The 23,688-nt window shown below is 48.2% G+C and overlaps 1 protein-coding gene across 4 annotated transcripts in view; it reads left to right on the top strand.

Annotated features, from left to right (window-relative positions):
- ATF6 (activating transcription factor 6) overlaps positions 1 to 23,688 on the top strand; it is an 87,748-nt gene that overhangs the window by 2,324 nt on the left and 61,736 nt on the right. For 3 of the 4 annotated variants that reach the window (XM_019660692.1, XM_019660694.1, XM_019660693.1), the window contains 6 exons: positions 2,695 to 2,771; positions 5,328 to 5,415; positions 7,467 to 7,576; positions 10,647 to 10,776; positions 11,599 to 11,802; positions 17,508 to 17,728. In XM_019660692.1, coding sequence (XP_019516237.1) covers positions 2,695 to 2,771; positions 5,328 to 5,415; positions 7,467 to 7,576; positions 10,647 to 10,776; positions 11,599 to 11,802; positions 17,508 to 17,728 — 830 coding nt within the window. Of the gene's footprint in view, positions 1 to 2,694; positions 2,772 to 5,327; positions 5,416 to 7,466; positions 7,577 to 10,646; positions 10,777 to 11,598; positions 11,803 to 17,507; positions 17,729 to 23,688 lie in introns of those variants that run through there. The other variant, XM_019660695.1, reaches the window with a different exon arrangement.

The following is a 23,688-nucleotide window of genomic DNA, read 5'->3' as shown; positions in this document are numbered from 1 at the left end:
TTCTCGGTAGAATATGGATTCGTTCTTGGGAGTTGCCATTTTGAATGTTTAAGTACTTCACTGATTTGACTTTTTTAAATGTTGAGAAGCTGGCCAGTTAAATTTGAAAAGTTAGGTTATGTAACAGCATTTCTTGTGACTTTTAACGACTTTGAATAATGTAGCTAAATTGACTGGCTCAGAACAGCCTGTGATGGGATGGCGTTTGCTCGTTAGCCTGGGCGGTGAGATTGAGAGCAGGGTCACAGATGTTTTCTGGACGGTCCAGATGGTAAGTATTTAGGGCTTGTGGTCCTGTGGTCTGTGTCGCAGCTGCTGGACTCGGCCATGTGCCAGTACATCTTTATTCATGGACACAAATTCGAAGTGGATACAGTAATGTTTAATACTCAGTAGACCTTAGTGCTGTTAGACTACCGGACAACTGAGCAGGCAGCCCCGACTTCCGTGTCAGACCCCCTTCCCTGCCCGCCCCCCCATCGGTAACATCCTGGTTAGCCTAGTGCGCTTGTTACAACCCAAAGCCAGTGCTGCCACATTGTCATTGACTGAAGTCCGTAGTTTACATTAAGATTCACTCTGCGCTCTATATTCTATGGGTTTTGACAAATGCATAATGTCACGTATCTACCATTACAGTGTCATAAAAAGACCAGCCTCTAATAAATCCTGTGCTCCACCCGTTCAGCCTCCCTCCCAGGCAACCACTGATCCTTTTACTGTCCCCCTGGTTTTGCCATCTCCAGGATGTCTTATAGATGGGGGGAGGGCAGAGGTGAGGAAGAAGGAATGAGGGGGAGCAGGAAAGGGAGTGGGGCATCTCTCTTCTTAGAAGGTCGCAGTCCTCGCAGATCAGAGCCCCCGCATTTTAACCTCATTTAACCTTCTTCCCTCCCAAAGACCCTGTCTCTGTGTGCAGTCACATTGGGGGTTAGGGCTTCAACATATAAATTTATATTGGCAATTATATACAAAGTTGCTATAAAGATTCATGTGCGGGCTTTTGTATGGATATAAGTTTTCAGGTCATTTGGGTAAATACCAAGGAGCACGATTGCTGGGTCCTATGGTGAGAGCATGTTTAGCTCTGTAAGAACCTCCCAAACTGTCCTCCAAAGTGGCTGCTCCATCGGCACCCCCATCAGCAACTGAGCTCCTGTTGCCCCCTGTCCTCCCAGCACTTGGTGTTGTCAGGGCTCTGGAGTTTGGCCGTTCTGATCTGCGTGTGATGCAGCTCGGTGTAGTTTTAATTGGCATTTCATTTCCCTGGTGACAGATGATGTGGACCATCTTTTCATGTGCTTATTGGTCATCAGCACATCTTCCCACTCCTGCTTCCTTCCCTCTCCCTCCCTTGCATTTGTGCAAATACCCTGACCCCACCCTTTTTTTTTTTTTTGCTACGTATGAGATATATTTACCCAAATCAGGAGCTTCCATCTGCCACTGCGGTTTCTTCTATAACTGCAGTCTCCTCTGTGAAAGCGCTGTTTGCCTCTCGCACTGCCCTGAAGCTGGCTCCCTGGGATGCTGCTTTCCCTAAAGCCCGGGGGAGTGCTGGCTCTTCTCATGCTCAGAACCCTTGGCCTGTAGGGCCTGAAGGAGGGCCAGGTGTCTTCCTGTTCCTCACTGCTGCTTTCGGATCATTCTTCTCCATCGTCCCTCCGCACACCCAGGTTTAGACCTCGTGTGCTGGAGCGTGCTGTCTTCTGCCTCCGCTGTTACAGTCGCCTGCTGGTTCCTGGTTCATTCTCCTCACCTTGTGGAAAATTCTAGCTCCCAGCTTCCTGTCACTTTCTCTAACACCCCATCCGTCATGATTCTTGGGGACTTCAGTGTCCCTAGGAAGGCCCTTCAGCTGCCCTGACCTCCATTTCCGGGGCTCCTCTGCTTGTGATCTTGGCTTTCACCGTCTCAGCCACTCACCGCCTGAGGATGAGCCCAAACCTTGTCTGACCAACAACACAATCCCACTCTCGGACGCCCGCTCTGACCTCCACCTCCTGCCTCACCAGCGCAGCCCCTTTGCTATTCCAGTGCCAACGTCACCTTCACTCCTGCTGAGATGCGGCCGCCCTTCCTGTGTCTCGCTCTCCTGATGCAGTTTATGGTCCCTGGCCAGTCACTGACCACTCCTGCATGCCCTCCATGCCTTGTCTCTTGTTTTGTTCTCTGTCGGACAAACCACAGCCGTGGTTGAATCCTGCTTACCTGCTCCACGCCTGCATTCCTAGCTGAATGTGGCCGGAAAACATCCGGCCATGCTGACTGGTCTCCCTTTAAATCTATGATCCTAACCGGCATGAGGCCTTTCCGTGTTACCTGGAGGATCCCGTTTGCAAGCACATTCGCTCCTCTGGTGCTGGAAGCAATGGTCTCTTGCTCTAGCTTGAGCCGGTGCCTTCTGTGGGTGCCTTAGCCCCCTCCCCCTTTATTCCAGAATGCTGCCCAGACGCCTCTGCCCGTGCTGCCTGAGTCATCACTCCCCTCTCTACTGGGCATCTCTGTCACCTAACACCCTTGGAGTTGCTTCTCCTTTCCAGCAGCTTTGAATGGGTTGTCATTCACACTGCTGGAATTTATCAGCAATAGTAATGGCCAATGAGAAACCCTAATAGCACTGGCATAGGGACACCGTGCTTATATGTTGTCATACAGCGAATTGACAGTTTGTGTCTATTCTTTTGTCCACAGATTCTGCTCTGTTTGCTGAACTTGGCTATTTCACAGACACTGATGAGCTGCAGCTGGACGCAGCAAGTGAGACTTACGTAAGTCTTTACTGAAGGAGGAATACTGACTAACGTGCTATTTCATTTTTATCCTAAGTATTGCAAGAAGGCTGCAGGATAACAGGTTCAGACCAGTTACTTAAGTTTAAATAACTTATTTGGCCCTAAGGAAGAAAGTTAGTAGCTGTTTTGCAGTCAGGAAGCTCAGGATTGTAAACTGCTCTGGTCTCAGTGTGAGAAGACTTGTATTCTAAGACCACCTTGGGCTCAGGGGTGGGTGACCTTGGAGGAGTCACTTAACTACCTACTCTCACTTTTTATAGTAACTTTGCTGCTTACGGGAAAGGGTGATGCTAAGGGGTGTGTGTGAGTCACAGACCCAGTCAAGTAGAACTTACAGCTTCCTTTTTAAAGTTACGTATCCTTAGTGTAGAATGTTCTGAACATCAGCTATGTCCTTACCTTTTGCCTTTGGGTGGTGAGAAGTCTGTGTAAAAGCTATTGAGGCACGTTGAGTCCTCAAAACCATCGTAGGTTTTCTTCTCTGATTAGCGCGAGTGTGTTGGTCCCTCCACACTGGTCTGCAGAGCTCTTTCACGGACGAGGTGCTGTCCAGGTGGGAAGTCATACAAGCGGACAGTGATTTTATGTGCACATCAGTCAGACCGGAGTTCATCACTTAGTTTTTAAGCCCTTAGTAACCGGAGTATAAAAATATGTAGGGTTTCTTCGACATTTCTCAAAGAAGAATTCAGCAGTTGTTTTACCATGAATCAATAGAAAAGAGTAAAAATAGCATATTTTTAAAATCAGTGCATGGGATTTTAGTGGTTTTATTACTTTTGTGAGATACTTTAGAATGTGGCCTGTTGATTAAATTGACTTTTATTATTGGCTGGTTGCCTAAGCATCTGATATTCTTTAAAACCATCAAGAACAGAATAGTAAATTTGAAAGATTCAGGGAAATGTCCTGATTTTATAACTAACATTCTTACGTTAATACAAGTCACTTGATCTTTCAGTTCCTTAGTTTTTCTAGTATCTGGAGTGGATGGTTTCTGAGGGCCTTTTCTAGTTTTAAATTGTGTCGTTCTCCATGTGGCAGCAGGTACCACGGTTTCCCAGGGAAAGTCACCGAGGAGCCAGAGTCTATAAGTCCCAGTGTATTATTTCACTTTCTCGGGAATGGACCTGTTACCTTTCCAACCAGATACAACTCTAACGCTGTAAAAAATATTTGACTTTTTGGCTGCAGACTGAGAGAGTCACGCCCGCTATTGTGCCTGTTACAGTCTCGCTAGCACGCAGGCGAGCCTCAGCTTCCTTAGGCTAGAAAGGTTTTAGGAGTTTTTGGTGGCTGAAAGTCCAGGGCTGCTGAATTTTTTGATGCGTGGATTCAAATAAGAGAAAAAAGCAAAAGAGATTGATTTAAAAAGTGGTTTTTCATGATCTAAGCAGGTTTTTTTTTTTTCACGTGAGCTTCCACACCTTCTCTTTATATAACTTGCGCTGGTATTTACTTAGGTAAGGGCAGCATGATAAGAAACAGTTTCCTTTCTTTCCTTCAGTTACGTTCTCACTGAAAATAAACCGAATGATAGACATTTTGAAATGCTAATGTTATTCTAGAAATTACTAAATGGTTGTTAATAATTATTAGATTAAGCTTTACTTTTTGCCCGAGGCTTCCTTTCTGCATTGTCGCTGTTTACTGTCTGTCACATTAAGTTACTATTGACTGCCTTTCGGCTTTGTTGCCCTGTTTCTGTATGAGGTTTACTTTGGTTCTTGCCTCCGGAACCCCAGACACTTAAAATATTAGTGGTGCTACCTTGATCTCCAGCTTATAGGCGGGCTCTGAAATCATGTGGTGGGTCCTTATTTATGCGGATATGGCGTAGGATGGTCATCCAGATGGCTCAGAATATGCTTATATTTAAGTAAAAAAATTACCATCTGAATGAAAAGAAACTAAGAGTCCCTCTAAGAGATTTGTTGAACTCTGTTTGAGAAACTTAATTTTATCTTCTAGGATTAAAAAATTTTTTGAAATTTAATCTTAGAAATTTGAAAAGTACAGGGCAGTATAAAAGAGAAGAAAATGACTCCTCCTCCTATGAGTCTCTTCCTTCCAGCATAACCATTTTACTGTTTGGTGAACTTGTATGTTCAGTTACAGCCTCTGATTCCTACATGTCTTTGCACGCATCTGTACTCTTTGCATGGTCTGCAGACGTGACGCTGTCAACAAGCATTTGCTTTCCGTGTTTTTCCTATTGGCAATGGGAAAACTTACTTTGCTGGGTCTCCCTATGGCAACAGATTTATATTTGTGACTCTTCTGATGGTCTGTTCCCGTTGAGAAGAATGATACCAGAGGCATCTTTTAAATGTGACCGTTACCTCCTTCCTGGTTGTTACTGCGGTGCCTCAGGTAGCGCGTGGTTTGTCTCCAGGGTGAACCCGTTGACTTAGGATGGCGTTTACTAAGTTGGGTAATAGCAATTACATTATGGCAAATTGCATCTGATAGTTTGATTTCTAGATGTATATATTTTATTCTAATATTCTTTTGCTGATTTGAAACCTACAGGAAAACAGCTTTGACAATCTTGGTTTTGATTTGGATTTGATGCCTTGGGAGACGGGCCTTTGGGACATCAATAACCAGCTCTGTGCAGGTAACGACGTGTTTCCTGAGGACAGGTCTTAGACGGACCCATTTCATGTTGCAGTTTGGTAACAGTCAAAATAGGTGGGGTTGTTGGGCTACTTGGATGGGTAAAAACTTCCAGGGACTGTGTACCCTACTTCTGGTGTGACAGTGCCTGCATCAGTTTCTTACGGAGCGGATGTAAGGAGCTTCATAGTTGGGTTTTGGTCACATGTGAATAAAGAACTCATACCAGAAATACCAGAGATTAACCTGAGAACCACACAGAACTTGGGATCCAAAGGGAGGAAGCGTGGGGTCAGCAGAACTCAGGAACCTGGTGTCGAGACCCACTGCATGTAGGTACGTGCTCTGAGGAGGTGCACTGCCTGGCCATAGAGGTGGGCTTGCGGGCGCTGACAAGCTGAACCTGCAGCCAACTGATCTCTGCGATGAACCTGGTGGGGGGGATGAAGAAACCCCTCTCTCTTCTGCCTTTCAGCATCCTTGTGTCCCCCGTGTCCCCTGGTGACGGGCCCTAGGCGGAAGCCATCTGGGCCGGTAGCCATAATTTGTATCTCAGACTGCAGGAGGTGGGCTTGGAGCTGAGAGCTGACGGGTAAACCAGTAACAACCCCCCCTACCCCCACAGACATCCAGTCCTCCCCACCCACACTTCCTGTGTAGCTTCATATGCATAAAATGAGTGTTTGAATGCCCTATTGATGCCTGTCTCCCTCAGAACATGGGCTGCACCAGCCAGTGTTCTGGTCACTGTTGTTTTGTCATAAATGGCCCTAAAACTTAGTGGTTCAAATAGCCACCATTGTGTTGAGCTCCCGGCATCTGTGGGTCAGGAGTTTGGACAGTGTACCTGGAATGACTCGTCTCCACTCCATCGTGTGTGGACCTCAGCTGGGGAACCTGAAGGCGGGGGTAGCATGTCATCTGGGGCGACAGTCCCCTTCAGGGGTCTTCCTTCGCTTGTCTGATTCTTGGTCTGGGATGACCTGAAGGTGACGAGTGCTGCTAGAGTGCCTGCTGCCCATGGCCTCGCTGTGTGGCATGGTTTCCTGGCAGCATGCTCTTGAGGTGGTCTGGCTGCAGAGGTCCCGGGTGCTGTGCTCCAGATACAAGCAATTTCACTGAGCGTTACTTCCATATTGTGTGGATTGAAGGACTCATAAACCCACCTAGATTCGGACGGACGGGAAATACTCCCTGCTTGATGGGAAGTGGCAGGATCACATTCCAGATCACGAGGGACCACGAGATCTTCTGCAGCTCGCTTTGGAAGACAGTCTGCCACAGGGCTCGTCTCCCGCCGCCCCCCATTATAAATGTGACACCTAGGAGCACTGCCTGGGCCACAGTTGCTCAATACATTATTATAAATAAGTTAATAGCTCCAAAGATAGGAACAGTTTTGTGCGTTTTAATTGGGTTGTCAAAAATGCTTTCCAAAGTAATTCCGGTTTCTTTTAAAAAACTTACATGCTGGGGGATCTATAATTTTTTGCATATGTTATAACATTAAAAAACTGTGTGGAGAAGATAAAAGCCCCTTTCTGTTCTTGCTCCTCAGCTATCAAGTTGTGCTCCCCAGAGACAAGCTGTTGGCGATTTCTTACGTTCATCCTCCTAATCCAGCGGTTCTCAAACTTCCTATGCCGCGACCCCTTAATACAGTTCCCCATGTTGTGGTGACCCCCAACCATAAAATTATTTTCGTTGCTACTCTATAATTTAGCTACTGTTATGAATTGTAATGTAAATATCTTTTTGTTTTCCGATGGTCTTAGGCGACCCCTGTGAAAGGGTCGTTTGACCCCCAAAGGGGTCAACCCCAAAGGTTGAGAACCGCTGTCCTAGAGCATTAGAGCAGCTGCGAGGAGGTGTGTCCTTATCCGCGTGTACACTTCATCACACGGGTGGAGGTGTTGACAGGCTGCGCTCTGCAGCTTGGATTGTCACTTGATGATATGCTTGGTGACCTTAGCTTCCACACGACTGAATTGTAAGAGGTTTTACCTTCTTTCTTAATGACTGTATTGAACGTTTTTACTCCGTGTTTTTCAGTTGAAGATATTAAGGCGGAGCCTCAGCCACTTTCTCCAGCCAGTTACTCCAGTGCTTCCGTCTCGTCTCCTCAGTCAGTGGGCTCTTCCTCTTCAACTCAGCACGTTCCTGTAAGTAGCCAGGCTTTTACGGTGGTTTGGTTGTGATGCTGCCTAGACAGTCTGTACTCGGGGGAAGCAGGTGACGTTTGTTACCTGCACCGTGAGCCTTGCTCCCCCTTTAATCCCAAGGAAACTGAGTATTGGGGAGGGGCCTCGGGGGAGCTGGAACGTTGTCAGCCTCTGGGCGCGGCTGTCCTGCCTGGGTTCTTGCCTTCGTAATTTCATGGTCCCCTTATCTTGGTGCCTTTCCCAGTAGCTGGCGTTTTGTTTATCGGCTTACTGTCTTTTCTCCCTGCCACCCTCGCCTCCCTGTCAGAATGTGCGTGCTTTGCGGACTCGGAGGGCTAAGGCGGTGTGTCTCTGTAAGTCCTTCGCCACAGAGCCTGATGGTCCCCAGAGTTCAGCACCTCCGGCACTGCCTTTTGTGTGGCTGACGTTTTTACAAAAGGCTGGTAGCTCCTAAAGATTCTGCTCTCCATTCAGGAAAGGAAGTTCAGATGATTCAGGCACTTCTTGGGATGAGGAAAGGGAAAATATAAGAAGATAAATTCGGGTTAATATTTCCATACATTGTATCTGGCAGGCGTTCCATCTCGTCCGTTAGGAAACCCCGACGGTCTGTCCACTTACTGTCTCTAGGATTCATCTCTGCCCCTGCCAGGCCGTCGTCACCTCACCTGCATAAGTCGGTGTGACCTAAGCTGGTCTCTGCCCCCCACTCCCCAAACCTCCTTAGCAGAGGGGTCTTCCCAGAGGACTCTTTCAGAATCCCATACTGGGTGGTGTCAGCCCTTTGCTGGGAACCTTGAGCGCCCTCCCCGCCTTTCCGTGGGTGAGGGGCGCGCTCACAGTGCGCTGGCCTCTGGGTCTTGCTCGTGCTCACGTGCCAGTCGTGCTCACGTGCCAGTCCTGCTGCTCACGGCCGCTTCCTGCCTGCACCCTCACCTGTGCTGGAGCCTGCGAGAGCTTCGGCCTGACAGATTGTGCGGCACCGAGCACATGTGTGACGTGGCCAGCTTTGCCCCATTTCCTTCCCCAGGGGCGGATGGTGTGCTGTGCCACCGGCAGCAAGAGAAGTCACTTTGCCTGTCGTCCCTACCACAGCGTGTTTCATTTCCTGTTCCCTTTGTTATGAGTGGGGCCGAGCATCTTTTCCTGTGTTTCATATGTATGAGGCCTCCTTGCATGTTCTTAATGAACTGTCACTTTAAGTTTTTGTCCACTTTTCCGTTGGATTGTGCTCACAATTTTCTCCTAAATTTTGAACGTGTGTTATTACATATCAGGACTGTTAGTCCTCAGATTGTGAAATAAGTTACAAGTGTTTTTTCCTCTCCAGTTTGTCATTTGTCTTTAAGCTTTATTTCTGGTGTTTATTTTTTCCAGGGATACTTTTTTTTAATAGCCAAATTATCGATCTTTATTGCTTTTTTTTGTAACTCAAAGGAGGCTTTTCACCACTCAGGCTACACTAGTTTTATTCTTGTTTTCTTGCTTATATTAATTTTTTATTTGGAACAGTCGCAAGCTTACAAAAATGTTATAGGTAAATTTCAAAGAACTTTTTTCCCTGAACCACTTGTGAGTACGTTGCCGACCTGATGCCCTGTCACACCCCCCACACCCCAGTACTTTAGTGTCTGCCTCCTGCAAGCAAGGCTATGACTTCATAGCCACAGTATAACCATTCATATCAAGAAGTAAGTGTTAATACATCGCTGTCACCTAACCCTCCAGCCCCTGAGGTTGGGCTGGGTTTCCCAGACGTCCCCTAGACTAGCGTGAGGATGTCGTTTAGAGTCACGTGGCACAGAGCTGTCTTGTCTCTCTAAATCTCCTTCAGTTGCATCGATTCTTTCTTCCACGACTTTCATGACCTGGTCACTTTTGGAGGTTAAAGACTAGTTATTTTGCCGAGTGTCGCTCATTTGGGTTTGCCTGGTGTTTCCTTAGGGACAGTCAGGTTTCGAGTCCATGTCACAGACTTGATGCTGTGTCTGTCTGTCTCACACATGCTGAGGCGGCACATGGTTCAGTTTCTCCTGACTCACGGCATTCGCTGTGCTCTCACGGGGTGCGGGCACGCCTGCCCGGCTCGTCCTAGGTGAAGCCGCTCCTCCATCACTGTAATATTAGTAGGGACCTTGGGAGCAGGTAGCTGACTTGTGTCAAAACGCCGTTTCCCAGCACACTTGATTCGTTTATTTGTTCATCATTTTGGACTCATGGTCTCCCATTTTATAGTTATAATCTACCACTCTATTTATTCTGCATCTTTTAACTTTATGCTTTATTTTTTATTATAAAACGTTTTAATTATTGTCCAAATCTGTTTCTTCTTCCTTTATGGTTTCTGGGTTTTTTGACTCAAGGAGGCCTATGTCATGCTGAGAGTAGTAAGTAATCTGTTAAATTTTCTTTTAATAACCTTACAGGTTATTCGAAGAGGGTATGACGTTGGGATCCTGCCCATTCCAGTATTATACATAGAACACCTTTTTCTCTCAGATTAGAAATGCTATTTTATCTTATGTTCACTTTCTTGATTCTAACGAAATGAGACAGAGCCATTGAGTGTTAGACTTTTGGGAAATATCTTTATACATCCCTGTATTATCAGTGCACTCATTAAATAAAATAGCCCCGCTCCCTTCAGTGTTTGTCCTTCTTTTAAAACATGTGGGACAGATGGCAGCGTTAATAATAGTAAGAATTGTTTGCGTTTGAGATTTTTGTGAGGCTGAACGAGAGATTGTGGGGAAAGGATCCCGGTATTTTAGCTGAAGCGTTGTGACAGACTCAGCTTCTGTGTGGTGAGGGCCACGTGGGATGTGCAGCCTGTGGAGGAGACGTAGGAGCAGGTTGTGCTCGTTGACACCCTTGCGTTCCGAGTGTTTTCCTGTGGGCGTGGCTGTGCTCTCAGTGCGCTGGCACCTACCAGCACGTTCCTGGGAAGCCCGCCTGGGCCTGGGCCTCGGCCTGAAGCGTTTCCCTGTGTAGATGTGGGCCTCGCCTCCTATGGATTTTCTGCTCCAGGGTTATATCCCTCTGCGTGACTTTGTGTTTTATTTTGCTGCAGGAGGAGTTGGATTTGTGTCCTGCCTCCCAGATGTCGCCCCTCTCCTTGTACGGTGGGAGCTCTCCTCGTCCCTCTTCGGCAGAGCCACTGAGGGAAGACAAGCCTGTCACTGGTCCTGGGAGCAAACCCGGTACCGCTCGCCTCCTGACTTCTGTCCTTTCTGTTGTAGGCTGAGCTTCGTTCCATTTCTTAAAAGACCGTGTGGGATTAAATGTGTGTTTAATTCGCTGGATGTCTTTCGTTTGTTACGGGTGACTGATGTGGGGAGGAGGGAGACAGCGTCTTCGTGGCAGCCTCTGTCGTCAGGGGTGAAAGATGCTTGACTGGCCCAGCCCCGTCATCTTCAGGAGAGAATGCAATGTTTCGGTTAAAGATCAGGAACGTCAGGGCCGTTTGGCTGTGACGTTTGTTACTGCTTTAACCTCTCGGCTTTTCCGGTGGTTTTAGCTGTGTTCTCCACCAGTCGGTGTAGCCCCTTCCCAGAGCCACAGCCCAGCTCGTCCCATTGTAACATGAGTGGGTCCTGGAGACGCAGTGGACGCGCATGGTAACTATAGCTAATAGTCTGTCCTGCGTATTTAAAGTTGCTAAGAGGAAGTTCTCATCACAGGAAAAATGATTTTGTAACTGTTGACAGATGTTCACTGGACTTACGTGATGATTGTTTTGCGACACAGCATCGAATCATTCTGTTGCAGTTCTGACACTAACGTGATGTTGTGTGTCAGTTGTTCCTCAGTAAAAATAGAGGATGTGCTCACGTTAAGGACTTTATTGGTCCATGAGGTATAGAGGGGTGTTGCTTAAACGCCAGGAAAAGACAGTTGCTCAGAGGTCAAAATAACCTATTTCCAAGGTCCAGGTGTAGAGAAAGGGATAGCATAGAATCTGTTTTTCAAGCTTTGCTTAATTGCCTTCAGATTGACTTGTGGTTTATTTGGTTTTTCTCCAGAAAATGGACTGACTCCAAAGAAAAAACTTCAGATGAATTCAAAACCTTCAATCCAGCCCAAGCCTTTGTTACTCCCAGCAGCACCCAAGACTCAGACAAACCCCAGCGTCCCGGCCAAAGCCATCATTATTCAGACACTGCCAGCGCTTCTGCCACTGGCCAAGCAGCAGCCCGTTATCAGCATCCACCCTGCACCCGCTAAAGGTACACAGCTGGAACCGGAGGCTGCGTGTGTGACCTGCGGCCTCCAGGCCTGGCCACGCGGTGTTCTCATTTCTGGTTTTGGTCTCCGAGCACTTGCTGGGCGTGGGGAGTTGCTCTGCTGGGATGTTGCAGAGACGGCTAAGATGCAGCCCCTGTCCTAGCAGGAGAGCTGGCTCTCTGGATCACTTACCCCGATGCTTTTTTTCTTCCCAGTTTAATTATGAAAACACCTGCTTGGAAGGCTGTGGTTTTATGCAGTCCCGTGTAATAGGGAAGAAAATCGGGAAACTTTCCAGGTGCCATTCTATTCTGCGATTTTTGTGTCTATGAACTTTTTTGTTTTTAAGGAGAGGTCAGTATTTAAAATACTGTGGTTCATTTCAGGACTAGTAGGTGTTTTGGCCGTAGAGTCAGGCTCTTAACCTCTGTGGAGGCGGCATGAGCTAGAACAGGCTTTAGGAGCGGACCTGAACTCTGTATCTGCAACTAGTGAAGAACGTGTGTGTTTCCATGTTGTGTCCACCAGGTGGCCTCACACACTTGATTCTACAAGAAGTCTAGGTCAGTGTTGAAAGCTCAAGTTGGAGGATTTGGTTCTGTTCAGGCTTCGGGCCTGCAGACCGCGAGGGCAGATCGCTCACCAGTGCCCGTGGGCTGGGATGTGTCCACACGGGTCAAGGGAGGCCATGCAGGGCTCCGTCCCCGGAGTTAGCTGGTCGGCTCCAAGTAGGACTGTTAATGGGGTTTGGGCTGTAAATAAACACCAATGTTACATTTGCATTTCTGGCTCTCTTTCCAGCTAAGGCCTGTTAGCTCATTTTTTTGGAGCATGGTTTTAATGAGGGTAAGGTCACGAATTGGATTTCCAGGTAGCTTTGTTGTATTCTATAGTATAGACGGTATGACCTTGATAAAAAGAAGTAGGTGAGAGATTGGATGGGCCAGTGAAAACCCATCAACCAATCCCTACCAAACCCCCAGCAAACCTGAAGTGCCTGCCCTCAGTACAGGGTCCACACTGCGGCCTTTTTCAGGTGAGAAGTAGTGGTCCATACAGGTCTGTGGATGGAGAGGAAGTGCTCACGAACTTGACGCAGGATGCAGGATTTAGTGAGTGTGCGTACGTGGGTTTTTCTAGGAATAGTCTCTAGAACCTTCATCAGAATCTTAGAAGGGCTGTGTCTTCCCAAAGACCAAGAACTTAAACTTGTGAAGAACCTCACTGTAGTTCCCGGAAGCTATTAAAACGTGAAAAAAGTAAAATTCCAGCATTAACATGAGTAATGTATAAAGCAGGGGTGTCCCTACGGACTGGCTGTGTTAGGGTTAGGCGGTCTTGTCTGTAGCAGGAAGACGGCCGCTCTTTTCTGAACAGTGTGGATCGTTTCAGAACCCTGACCCACGCAGTTCTCAGAACTTCAGGCCTTCCCAGTAGCTGAAGATAGTACTTATTTTGGGGAGCATATGCTAATAAGGCCTGTTCTTCTAGTGCAGGGGTCGGCAAACTGCGGCTCGCGAACCACATGCAGCTCTTTAGGTACGTATATGTGGCTCTGAAGTAAAATTGAAAATGAAAATAAAACTATCTTATTTTCATTTATAAAATTTTTAAAGGATATTATTCACATGATGGTGATTTCATTTGTTTTATGGCTCTTGAATAATTTTTAAATTGTTGTGAGGGACAGGATTGGCTCTTCTGTCTCGAAAGTTTGCCGACCCCTGTTCTAGTGCCACCTAGAGAGGTGGTATTACTATACAGATTGAAGTGCACGTCTTCCGTTTTTTTTGAGAACAGGGAGGGAGGCAGAAGGGAAATGTAGGAGAGGCAGTTTACAATTAATTGGTGTATCAGTAGTAAATATCTTACCGTTAAAAAAGAAGAAGTGCGGGCCGGCAGAGTGAGCTGCCAACAGGTGGCAGGATGGCTCAGCTTAAAAAAAAAAAAAAGAAGAAGTGTTTCTTAGAGGATTCTGTCCGGGTTCTCTAGCCTGGACTGTAAGGCCCGCCCTGGTCTGGCTCCAGGTCAGTGCCCGCACTTTCTGTTGTCGTATCACTTGTTTCTTTCAGCCCCTCCTCTAGCCCAGCTAACCTGGCTGTAGTCCCTGAATTCTCCTGATTTTCCTCGTTTCTTGGCTCCTACCATTCTCTCTGTCTGTTTCTGCCCATGAGCCCCACACGTCCATTAAGGCTGTCGTGAATGCCGGTGGAAATGGCCCCTGGCTGGAGAGCGAGGTGTTAGGAAGCGGAGAGTCACAGGGCTTGGTTATTGGGGAGTCGGGGGGTGGGGTGGGGACACAGGCAACGGCCTTTTCCCCAAAGTCATGGGCTTTTGGGTAGAAGATAGTGCAGATCATCGAAATGGAGGGTGGAGGTCATTCTGCTGGTGTGAGCCCTGGGGCCTGGCCTTGAGCCTTGTACTTGGTTACTGTGCTGTGTTGTCTGTGACGGAATGCCAAGATGTGGTCCTTTCCCAGGAATCCTGTCCAGCTGAGCCGTTAGCAGACTCACACAGACAGCTAAGTAACAGTAACTGTGAGCACACTAATGAATTAGTAGTCCGTGCAGCGTCCTGTGGGAGCGATTATCCGGAAGGAGGAGGAGCATGGCGGCTGATATGTGAGCCTGACCACGTGCTGGTCACTGTTCTGAGTGCTTCCGTGCGCTGCCACCTTCCTTAATCCTCATGGTGGCGCTCTGCGGGGCTGCCGTCACTCTCTCCATTGCATAGATGAGAACATCAGGACACAGAGGTGATCCCAGCTATCCTAGGCCTTCAGGAAATGTTTGGTACTTAGTTTGAAACCTTCTCAGCCGGTTGGAAAGGACGAGCTCACGTTGGTGACCCCTGCGGGGCCAGCGGCACCTGGCACCACGTCCAGCCACCAGCCATTGGGATTTGCACGTGGCACCCAAGAGGCCTGGGCATAGCGAAGTGGGTAAACAGCCCTGCTGGGTTCGCCTTCACTGTTTCCACGGGGTCGGGTCAGCTGTAAGGCCCATGGCATGCCCTGCAGTGCAGCTGGGCTCTGGGGACATGGCACAGGTCACTGTGGGGCACTCCTGGGAGTGCTGTCTCTCTTCGAACATACTGACAAGTTCTGTTGCTCCCCACTCTGGCTTGAACCCAAACATGGAGTTAGGTGCGGGCCCTCCAGGAGCCAAGGGCGTGGTGCAGGGAGGAGGAGCAGGCGGCAGGCCTCACGGCCAACAGACCAGGCCGGGCAGTGGTCCCTCCTCCTCCAGGAGGGACAGACCGTACCCACGATGGCCAGTTTCCTGCCTGAGTTTTAGGAAGCACAGAGCGCCCTGGGTGTGCCGCCTGCCAGTGCTGTGACCCTTTGACTCCAGCTGGAAGTAGGGTCCCGTCTTGGAAATGACTGGATTCTGTATGTTTACCACGCCCTGCATTCTTTGGAATAGTCCCAAAATTCATTGAACTGTGTTTAATTTGGGGGATCTTTTTATTGTAATTTTTTTTTTTCAAAGATTTTTATTGGGGAATTGGGGGCAAAGATTTTTATTGGGGAATTGGGGGAAGGGGAACAGACAAGTTGCTGTCGTTTTGTTCTTCAGTCTAGTTGTGGAGGACGTTGCTTCACTGGCCCAAGTTGGCACCATCATTGCGCTCTTCCCGGGCGAGGCAGATCAGTCGCCGGCTTCTGGACGGCCGCTCACAGAGGCTGCTGGCCACTCACGCTGGCTGCTGGCTACACATGGTAGCCCATGGCAACCCACTGCCACAGGGGCTGCAGCCTACGCCATCGCCGGTGACTCACGGCAGCCCAGCTCCAGGTTGAGCTGTTGTTCAGCATCTTAGCTGTAGAGGGCAGTGTCACTGGCCCTCATATGTGGGATCCGAACCGGGGCCCTCTGGTGTCCCAAGCCAGCTCTTAACCATCGTGCCACTCGGCCTGCCCTTTATTGTAATTTTTAAACTCAGAAGACATGGAGTGCTGCTTCTGACAATGCTGTCCTTGGAAGTACTGGTTTAAGTTGGTGGTCTGGACCTGTGGACTTTGACCCTGGGGGTGGTTGGTGGAGGTGGAGCCAGCGCCGCTGCAAACCGTGTTGGGCGGCGTCAGTGGTTGTCGTGGGTACCTTAGTGCTGTTTTCAGGTTTTGTGGCTACACTTCTGATTAGTAAAGTACAGTTTCACTTTAAATCATTACCAAGTTCACAGTAGCCTTTTCTCTTCACGTATTGTCTCAATCAAAGAAACGGAAAGGACAGTCATGACCGTCTCGCGTGATGTGTTTGTGACATGAAGGAAGAGCACTTGTGTTCAGGGCGGGAGCCCGTGGTTTCAGGGGTGCTTTGTGGTGAGCCTGTCTCTCTCTGTCGTACCAGGTTGGCTATAATGTCTTAGTGATGTTATTATTAACCCAACATGTGGTCATAGGCTATCTATTCTAGTTACTAATCATTTTTACTTGTGTATTTGGCCTAAGCATAGTTGTATCAGCTTCTGAGTCGCCTCCTCATTTTATATGCTTTTATTTCATAGAACAAGTTATTCCACGGGACAGTGAAGAGACAGAAATGTGTAGGGATCATTTATGCCCAAATAAATTGTACAGATTACAAATCTGTGAGATTATTTTTAGATCTTTCTTACTAATTTGCTAACTTAATTGAGACAAAATGCTATTAAGTTCTGCTTTCAGCATGCTTTTTGAGGCCATCTGAAATTGCCCTTTGATTTTATAGAAGTGATCTTTTTTTTTTTAAGCTGAGACAGATGGTCTCAAACGGGTGTTCTGAAGCATTATTTTTTTAGTTTCCCTTGATCCTTTGAAACACAGGGCTGAGTTTCACATGGGTCACGTTACACTATCTGAAAGTAGAATGCTTTGTTTTCCCTTAAAGACGAGTTATAAATATATATGAGATGTTAGTGGCCGGTTACTGCAGCACCTTTATTTGGTAGCTCCTGCAGCTGTCAGTATTAGGACGGTTTTCAGCACCTTATAAAATTGGCCAGGTCTGGAGGGGAGTGCTCAGCAAGCAAGCCCGGGTTTAATAGACTAGAGGCGTGAGCTTTGTGAGTCTTCTCAGATGAGCAGAATTTTAAAACAGTGCTAAATGTGAGGATTAAGAAAAGACTTGAAGACCATTTTTTGTGGGAAGGGAGTTGGTGTTACCTACAGACTATTTTAAATTGCAGATTTATGCTTCCTGTGCTTGCTAAGAATTCATCACAAATGGGTTTAACGTTTTTTTGGTATTTATAGCCCCTTAGTCTCCCAAGCATTGAGTTTAGGAATCTCTGTTCATCTGACTTTGGTGTGGTGTGTGTTTCTAAATCCATTCACATGACATACATGGTTCTCGTTGTTCACTATGAAAGGTTTGCAGTTTATACAATGAAAAGCCCTTTTAGCACCAATAACTTTCAGAGGTCCATACTTCCGGAAATCTATGTGTAACTTAGCACATTTGGGATGCATGTGGTTGGGAAAGTATATGGAGACATACTGTTGACGATAACTGCAAGGGGATGAACTTAGCTGATGTCATTACGACAACAATGACGACAATAGTCGTGATGAGGCTGCTGCTCTTGGCTTGCTGGAGTTGGTGGTTCCGACTCGCTCGGCATGGCCTCGCCTCCCGCGGTCCCTGCAGGAGAGACCTAGATGGTCACCAGCTTCTCCTGCCCAGAAGCTGTGCCCTCTGACCCCAATCTCTTTTCTCCACTGCAGGTCAGACCATGCTGCTTTCTCAGCCTGCGCTAGTGCAGCTGCCGGCGCCCGGAACCCTGCCGTCTCCTCAGCCCGTCCTCGCCGTTGCTGGGGGAGCCGCACAGCTCCCCAGTCATGTGCTGAACATGGTCCCGGCCCCGGTGGCTGGTGGCCCCGTGCCCGGAAAACTGGCTGTCACCAAACCGGCCCTGCCGAGTGCCCTGAGGAGCGCGGGCTCAGATGTGAGTGACACACCGAGCAGGAACAAGGCCCTTCTGCTTCTGCTGCCTGGGTTCTGTTTTTGACAGTTTGTGGCGGTGTGTGGGTCAGGGTGCCGAGGTCTCACACCCAAGCCCTGGGGGCTGATTAGGGGAAGCTGTATTGTGTTGGTGCATGTGGAAGGTTCTGCAGAGTCTGAGGAGGCTTCGTGCAAAGCATCCGTATGTCCCTCTCCCTCAGCGCCTGCTGAGCCCTCTCCCACGTCCCCCTAGTATTTTACAGGGTTTTTTGATGTTTCCTGATTGAAATGTTTTTGGCAATCCCAGATGAACGCCTGCAGATTGCTTTTTAGCCAGGCTTTTTGTACTTAGCGTCCCTCCTGACTGTGGGAGGGTCTTCACCACCCCACGATGACTCGCACGGTCAGGAATCCTCTCTCGGCGACTGTTTGGTACTTTCTGTCTGTGCAAACCTTCTGATTTTCTAGCCTGCTGCAGGGATTTTTATCATTTATACATCTCAGCAGGCTCCCTAAGACTGGCCCGACTCTACGCCCGGTTCCAGCACCTGCCAGCTAGCTGTTGCTTGCTTTAAAAGTGACACAGAGTACCTCATGTTACATGGTAAACAGAAACTGAGCACCGTGGGCCTCCAGGGTGATGAAAGTTACCGTCAGATGGTCAGCCTGGCAGGGGCTTCTCTTGAACTGATTGGAAAAGCAAACCCTGTATGTTTTCTTTAAAATAAAGCTAGCATTCCTGGTGGTTAACATTGCTACTCTCCCTTTCTTAGATATTGAGAGTACTTTTTAAGTCCTGTGAGTGATTTGAGGTTGTTTATCAGACTACGGCAGGTCTGTCTCCCAGAATTTATCAGCAGCATGTCAGTGGCCCATGTGGTCGTGGAGTCGCCCCATGGCTGCCTAATCACCACTAGCACCCCAGTCGGCAGCAGGACTGCCAAGACCCTGGAAGGACTATTGACTGAGGGACGCAGAACACGCAGGCCCTGAGGCAGTTCGCAGCCCTCACGGGGGTCCTGTGAATGGTGTGTGCTGAGTCCCGAGGGAGGCCTTTCAGTGTTGCTTGAGAGCAGACGTGGCAGTGCTGCGGGTTGGGCTCCGCCTCCGTGTTCGTGCGTCTGAGGGCCAGACGCGGGGAGCAGAGTGCTTGCGCCGTAACGGGCCCTGAGGCCCCATGTGTGCTTCAGCTGAAGACAGTATGACAGGCGGTTTGCCTGAAAACGCTGTGGGGAGATGCGGGGTGCAGGAGAGAGGACCGGGCCTGGCCGCGTGTTGCAGTCATTGAAGTTGGGTGTGTGAGCTTTCTCTTCTGGTATTTGGGAAAATGTCTACAATATGTAAATAAGCCACAGTCACAAAAGTCTGGAAGTACTCCATGATATTTTCTTTTCTTTTTTTTTTTTTTTCCAATTTTATTGGGGAACAACCATGGTCATTGGTTACACATTGTTTTCATGCTACAATGGCATAGCTGACCCCTCTAGGGAGGGCGCAGTTCACCCTGGCCCTTGCGGGGATCAAACTGGCAACCGGTGTTATCAGCACCACGCTCTAACCCACTGAGCTAACCCGTCACCCCCACTCCATGATATTTTCAATTTAAAAGTTGTACAACCAGAGGGGCCGGCCGAGTGGCTCAGTTGGTTAAGAAGCTTGCTCAAGAGTGCAAGCTCTGAGCAACAGCGGTTCAAGTCCTGGCCCCAGCTGAGCTGCTGCTGAGTTGCCAACAGGTGACAGAATGGCTCAGCTAAAAAAAAAAATAAATAAATAAATAAAAGTTGTACAACCAATAATAAAAAAAGTATGCTCTCACAGGAAGCTGAGAAGGTTAAGAACGATGAAAGAGGATTTTTAAAATATGATCCCTTAAAGTGTCCTTTTATACTCTTTAAATTATGATTTTGAACGTTTGTCCTATAATAGCCCGAAGTAGAAGTAGCAATGGGAAGTAGTCAAGGCTGTTTTTATATAACGTGTTAGGATGTTTAAAATATTTACTATGAAACATCTTAGACACGAGGAAAGGTAATGAAGTTTTCAAAACTACAGATGAGCCGTATATCACAGCTGTTAAAAAGTGTCAACATCATGTCAGTGTGCGCTCCTGGAGCTCGCATCTCCGACCACGTAGCTAGGACGGGGGGCTGTCCAGAAACCACGTCTCGGGATGAGGAATGGCTCAGGGAGACTCCGTCAACGAGGAAGGGAAGGCTGGTGGTCGTCCGGGACGTGGAGGTTGTCATGTGGGAAATGGGTCCCTGGTTCTGGGCTGTCCCACAGGACTCACCCAGAACAGGGCAGGTTGTTATGGCCGTCGTATGGAAACCACAGGAGGCCTTCCTCCTCTAAGGCTTCATGTCGGAACAGTGAGCGTCTTGATGTTGGCAGTCCTCATTGGCTGCTGCTGACCCGCTTTGAGATCTCGCTCTGAACATTTGTGTGAATGATGGGCTGGCCTATGAGCCCGACGTCCTTTGTAAATTGTTGGTGTGAAAGACCACGTCTGCTCTGCTTTGTACTCGGGAGGGCAGTCGGGAATGTGGTCATTTCCTGATGAAGCCTCTCAGTAAATGCTGGGGGGCTTGGGGGTGTGTGAGACGAAGGGGTACAGACCCAGCATGCGCTAGCTTTTCATTTTGAGCGTACTTATTGGTTAGCGTTGTTATTCCTTTTCAAAAGTTAGAGTCGACAGGATTATGAAAGGAAGATGGAAGCACTGTGTGACCTCGTAGGAGCCCTGATGACCGGAGTGGAGTGCTGGTCAGCCTGCCCTGGGGTTTCCCTGGCCAGCCCCGCAGGGGGGAGCCAAGCCTCTTCAGCGTGAGCTTTCTGGTCGAGGTTTGGCTTGAGGTTTATTGCACGTGAAGAATCACTAGCCTGTCCTGCCAGCCGGTCAGGCCACTCGGGGACCCAGTGGTCTGTCCCAGAAGCAGCTGCAGAAGACGATGGGGTTGGCCTGCCCCCCGTCTTAGTTCTGGGGTGGCCTGTGTCGTGCACGCGTCCCTGGGCTCATGTCCTGTTCAGTTAGGATAAGGAATGAGCGGAAGTTCCTGATTCAAAATGGCCCAAAAGACAAATTTTCATTCTGTGCTTTTAAACAAAAAATGTGGTGAAAAAGTTGTAATTCAGCTAAAAGAAAAAGTGTATCCGTCTTCTGTGGCTTTGTAATGCTGACGTGGCTTCTTTTTTCTACCTTTTTGTTCTTTTGTTTGGCTGGGCTCACTCCCTGGAGGCCTGCTCCTGCCAGCAGTGGTGTTTTCAGCAACCATGACTGCAGATTGCATTAAGGGCCACATTTTCTCCATGAAACACATGGCCTGGTTCAGGTTAGAGTTTCGCTCTTCCTGCCTGTCGCTGGTACATCTGTTCTCTACGAGTCTGGAAACCTCACCTAAGTTTTCAAGAAGTATGATTTGATTTTGGCTCTGATCCTGATGGAAAAAATGAGCACGGGCTCTCATTCCGTGCAGCTGTCTTACGTGCCTTCTTCGTCGTAAGTGGCACTCTGGGAGCTGCACAGATGCCCTCACAGGACAGCGTGCTTCTCTGTCTTCAAAGGCTCCTGAGTGTTGCCAGACCTCAGACCAGGAGTGTGAAAGCAAGTAGTCTGTTTAAATTGGCAGTGCACTTACCACCAACCCGTCGTAATCCATACAGTTCACGAAACGTTGCGGCCCAGGTTTCAAGGTCATGGAGTTATATTGTTGTGGTTATTGGGACAAAAGACCAGGAAAAAAGATGTGGTGAAATTATATTCTGTGTCTTCCACAGAGGGCCAAGGTGGAGCAAAAGCCCCTCATGGAAATCAGGAGGTGGGAACAGCGGAAAGAAAACGATGGGGAACTAGGTCAGCATGAGAAACACCTCGGGTGGGAGGCCGGTGCAGGGATGCAGGCTGCGGTGACAGGAGGAAGGCCTCCCTCTCCGTCCATTCACCCCACTGAGCGCCTCTTTCTGATTCTTTGCTCCGTGACCTTGACCCCTTCCATCCAGTCCCTATTCTCTGCGCGTCCCTGCGATGGGTCACTAGAGCCATTGTGAGAAGCTAGGTGCTAGGGGGCCCTTTCCACTGCCTGCAGGTCTTAGAAATGGTGTGACGGGGGTTCCCCTGGCATACAGATGGGAACTTGGCTTCTCGTTTTCTGGAGAGAGTGTTACACTGTCAAGTTCAAGATTCCAGGGGTCGTGGAGGCGGCCCCGTTGGGTGGTGTGAGTGTCCTGTGTTGCGTGGTGGAATGCTGAGCTTTGGGAATCCTCCACTTGCATAGGAAGCAGCGACCAAGCCTCCTCGTTGTCCAGAGGGAGACGTTACCTCATCTCATGGGTTCTCGCTGGAAACACTGCCTGAGAAATGGCCTCATTACAGTGGCCAGAGCCTGATGTTCTTGCTGGACCGAGGAGGACGTGCAGGAGCATGACTCGCCAGAGACCCACAGAGGAGTATCGTGCAAGGAAAATGTGAATCTAAAATAAACTATTTACAATGCAGAGACGCTCCTAGAAAAACGGAGAGTGCCTTGTTCCATTTCCGAAACAAAGCACTCCTGACACTTAGGCTGCGTTTTATCTGTGAGACCCAAAAATAGGTCCTGTTTTAGGTCAGAGTGTGAGCTGAAATCCTTAAATCCTGTGGCTAGCTGAGATCTAAGGAGATAAATGCTGAATAATACTTTATCGTAACTAAATTCTTTAACAACAACAACCTTGAGATCATGATATTTCTCTAGGCTGGAAAGTGGAGTCTGTCAGAGCAAATGTATCCAGAAGGATTTGGAGATCGGAAAAGCTGTCTAGATTTTACTAAAAAATTACTTCTTTTTGGCTTTCCTGCTACCAGCGACTCTTTGCAAGTAAAAGGAAAACATACTTTGTTAAAATATTTGCAGTTTCTCTTTTGATGGAGGATTAGGGCTTCTAAAAATTGATCCTGAATAAGATTTTTGGCAAGTGATTTCATTTGTGGTTACAGAGCTTCGGAAAGGGAAGCGAACAGGTTTCTTGTTTTTGCCCTGATGTATTACATTAGGTTAGATTTATGTGGTGGCAACTTTCACATTCTTTATTCTGTATTTTTAGTTCGGCATCTTGATGAGGTTAAAAAAAATAATTTTTTAAAAGGGTGCTGATTCCTATAAATAACTAAATATGTCTGTCTGTCTCTGTTCTCTGATCTCCCTCCTGCAGCATGTCCATTAGGGAGACCCTTCTTCCGCCCCGGTGGCAGGTGCTTTCCAGCCACTCAGGTCCCCGGCCCAGAAGCAGCCACTGGCACTAGTGTTTTGTGTGTCTTCCTTGAGACTGTTCTTTAGCATATGAGCATGTCCAGTCGTACCTGTTTACCTGTTCTGCAGAAATGGCACACGCTGTGCATGCCACCTTACACCACGGTCTTCTCATATCGCGTCTCAGAGAGCGTCCTATAGCCGCACGTAAAAGTGTTCCTGTTCTTTTACTTGCTGGGCGGTGGTCTATTTCATAGGCGTGCCATAATTGTTTCGGATTTTGCAGTCCTTTCCTTTATAAACATTCCGCGTTGAGTGACGTGGTCCTTATTTTGCTCATGTACAAGTATACCTGTAGGAGCTTCCTAGGGTTGGAGCTGGAGAGTCAGAGGTAGGTGGGTTTTCAGTTTGGGTAGGTATTACCCAGTGGCCCTCCGTGGGGTCTTTCTCGTTGGCTCTTCCCCTCTCAGGTGTGAGAGTGCCATTCGGGGCCTCTGAATGGAATCCACGACACATCTCCGTGTTCCGTGCTCCATAAAGAGCCCCCGTCCTCACGTTGCCCTGGCCTCGCGTGGTCATCTGTCAGACTTTGCACGCACGCGGGTTTGTCTGGGGAGAGCCATGGCTTCCTGTGTCGTCTTTTTTTGTTGTTACTTTCTTTTTTTTTTCTTAAACCCCATTATTTATTGTGTATGAGCATATACCACAGTATGGACTCCCCCAGCACAACCAGAAATCA

Source organism: Hipposideros armiger, unplaced genomic scaffold (assembly GCF_001890085.2).
Source record: "Hipposideros armiger isolate ML-2016 unplaced genomic scaffold, ASM189008v1 scaffold_324, whole genome shotgun sequence".
NCBI lineage: Eukaryota > Metazoa > Chordata > Mammalia > Chiroptera > Hipposideridae > Hipposideros > Hipposideros armiger.
The sequence above is the reverse complement of the archived record's forward strand: the minus strand, read 5'-3'. Positions and strand labels throughout refer to the sequence as shown.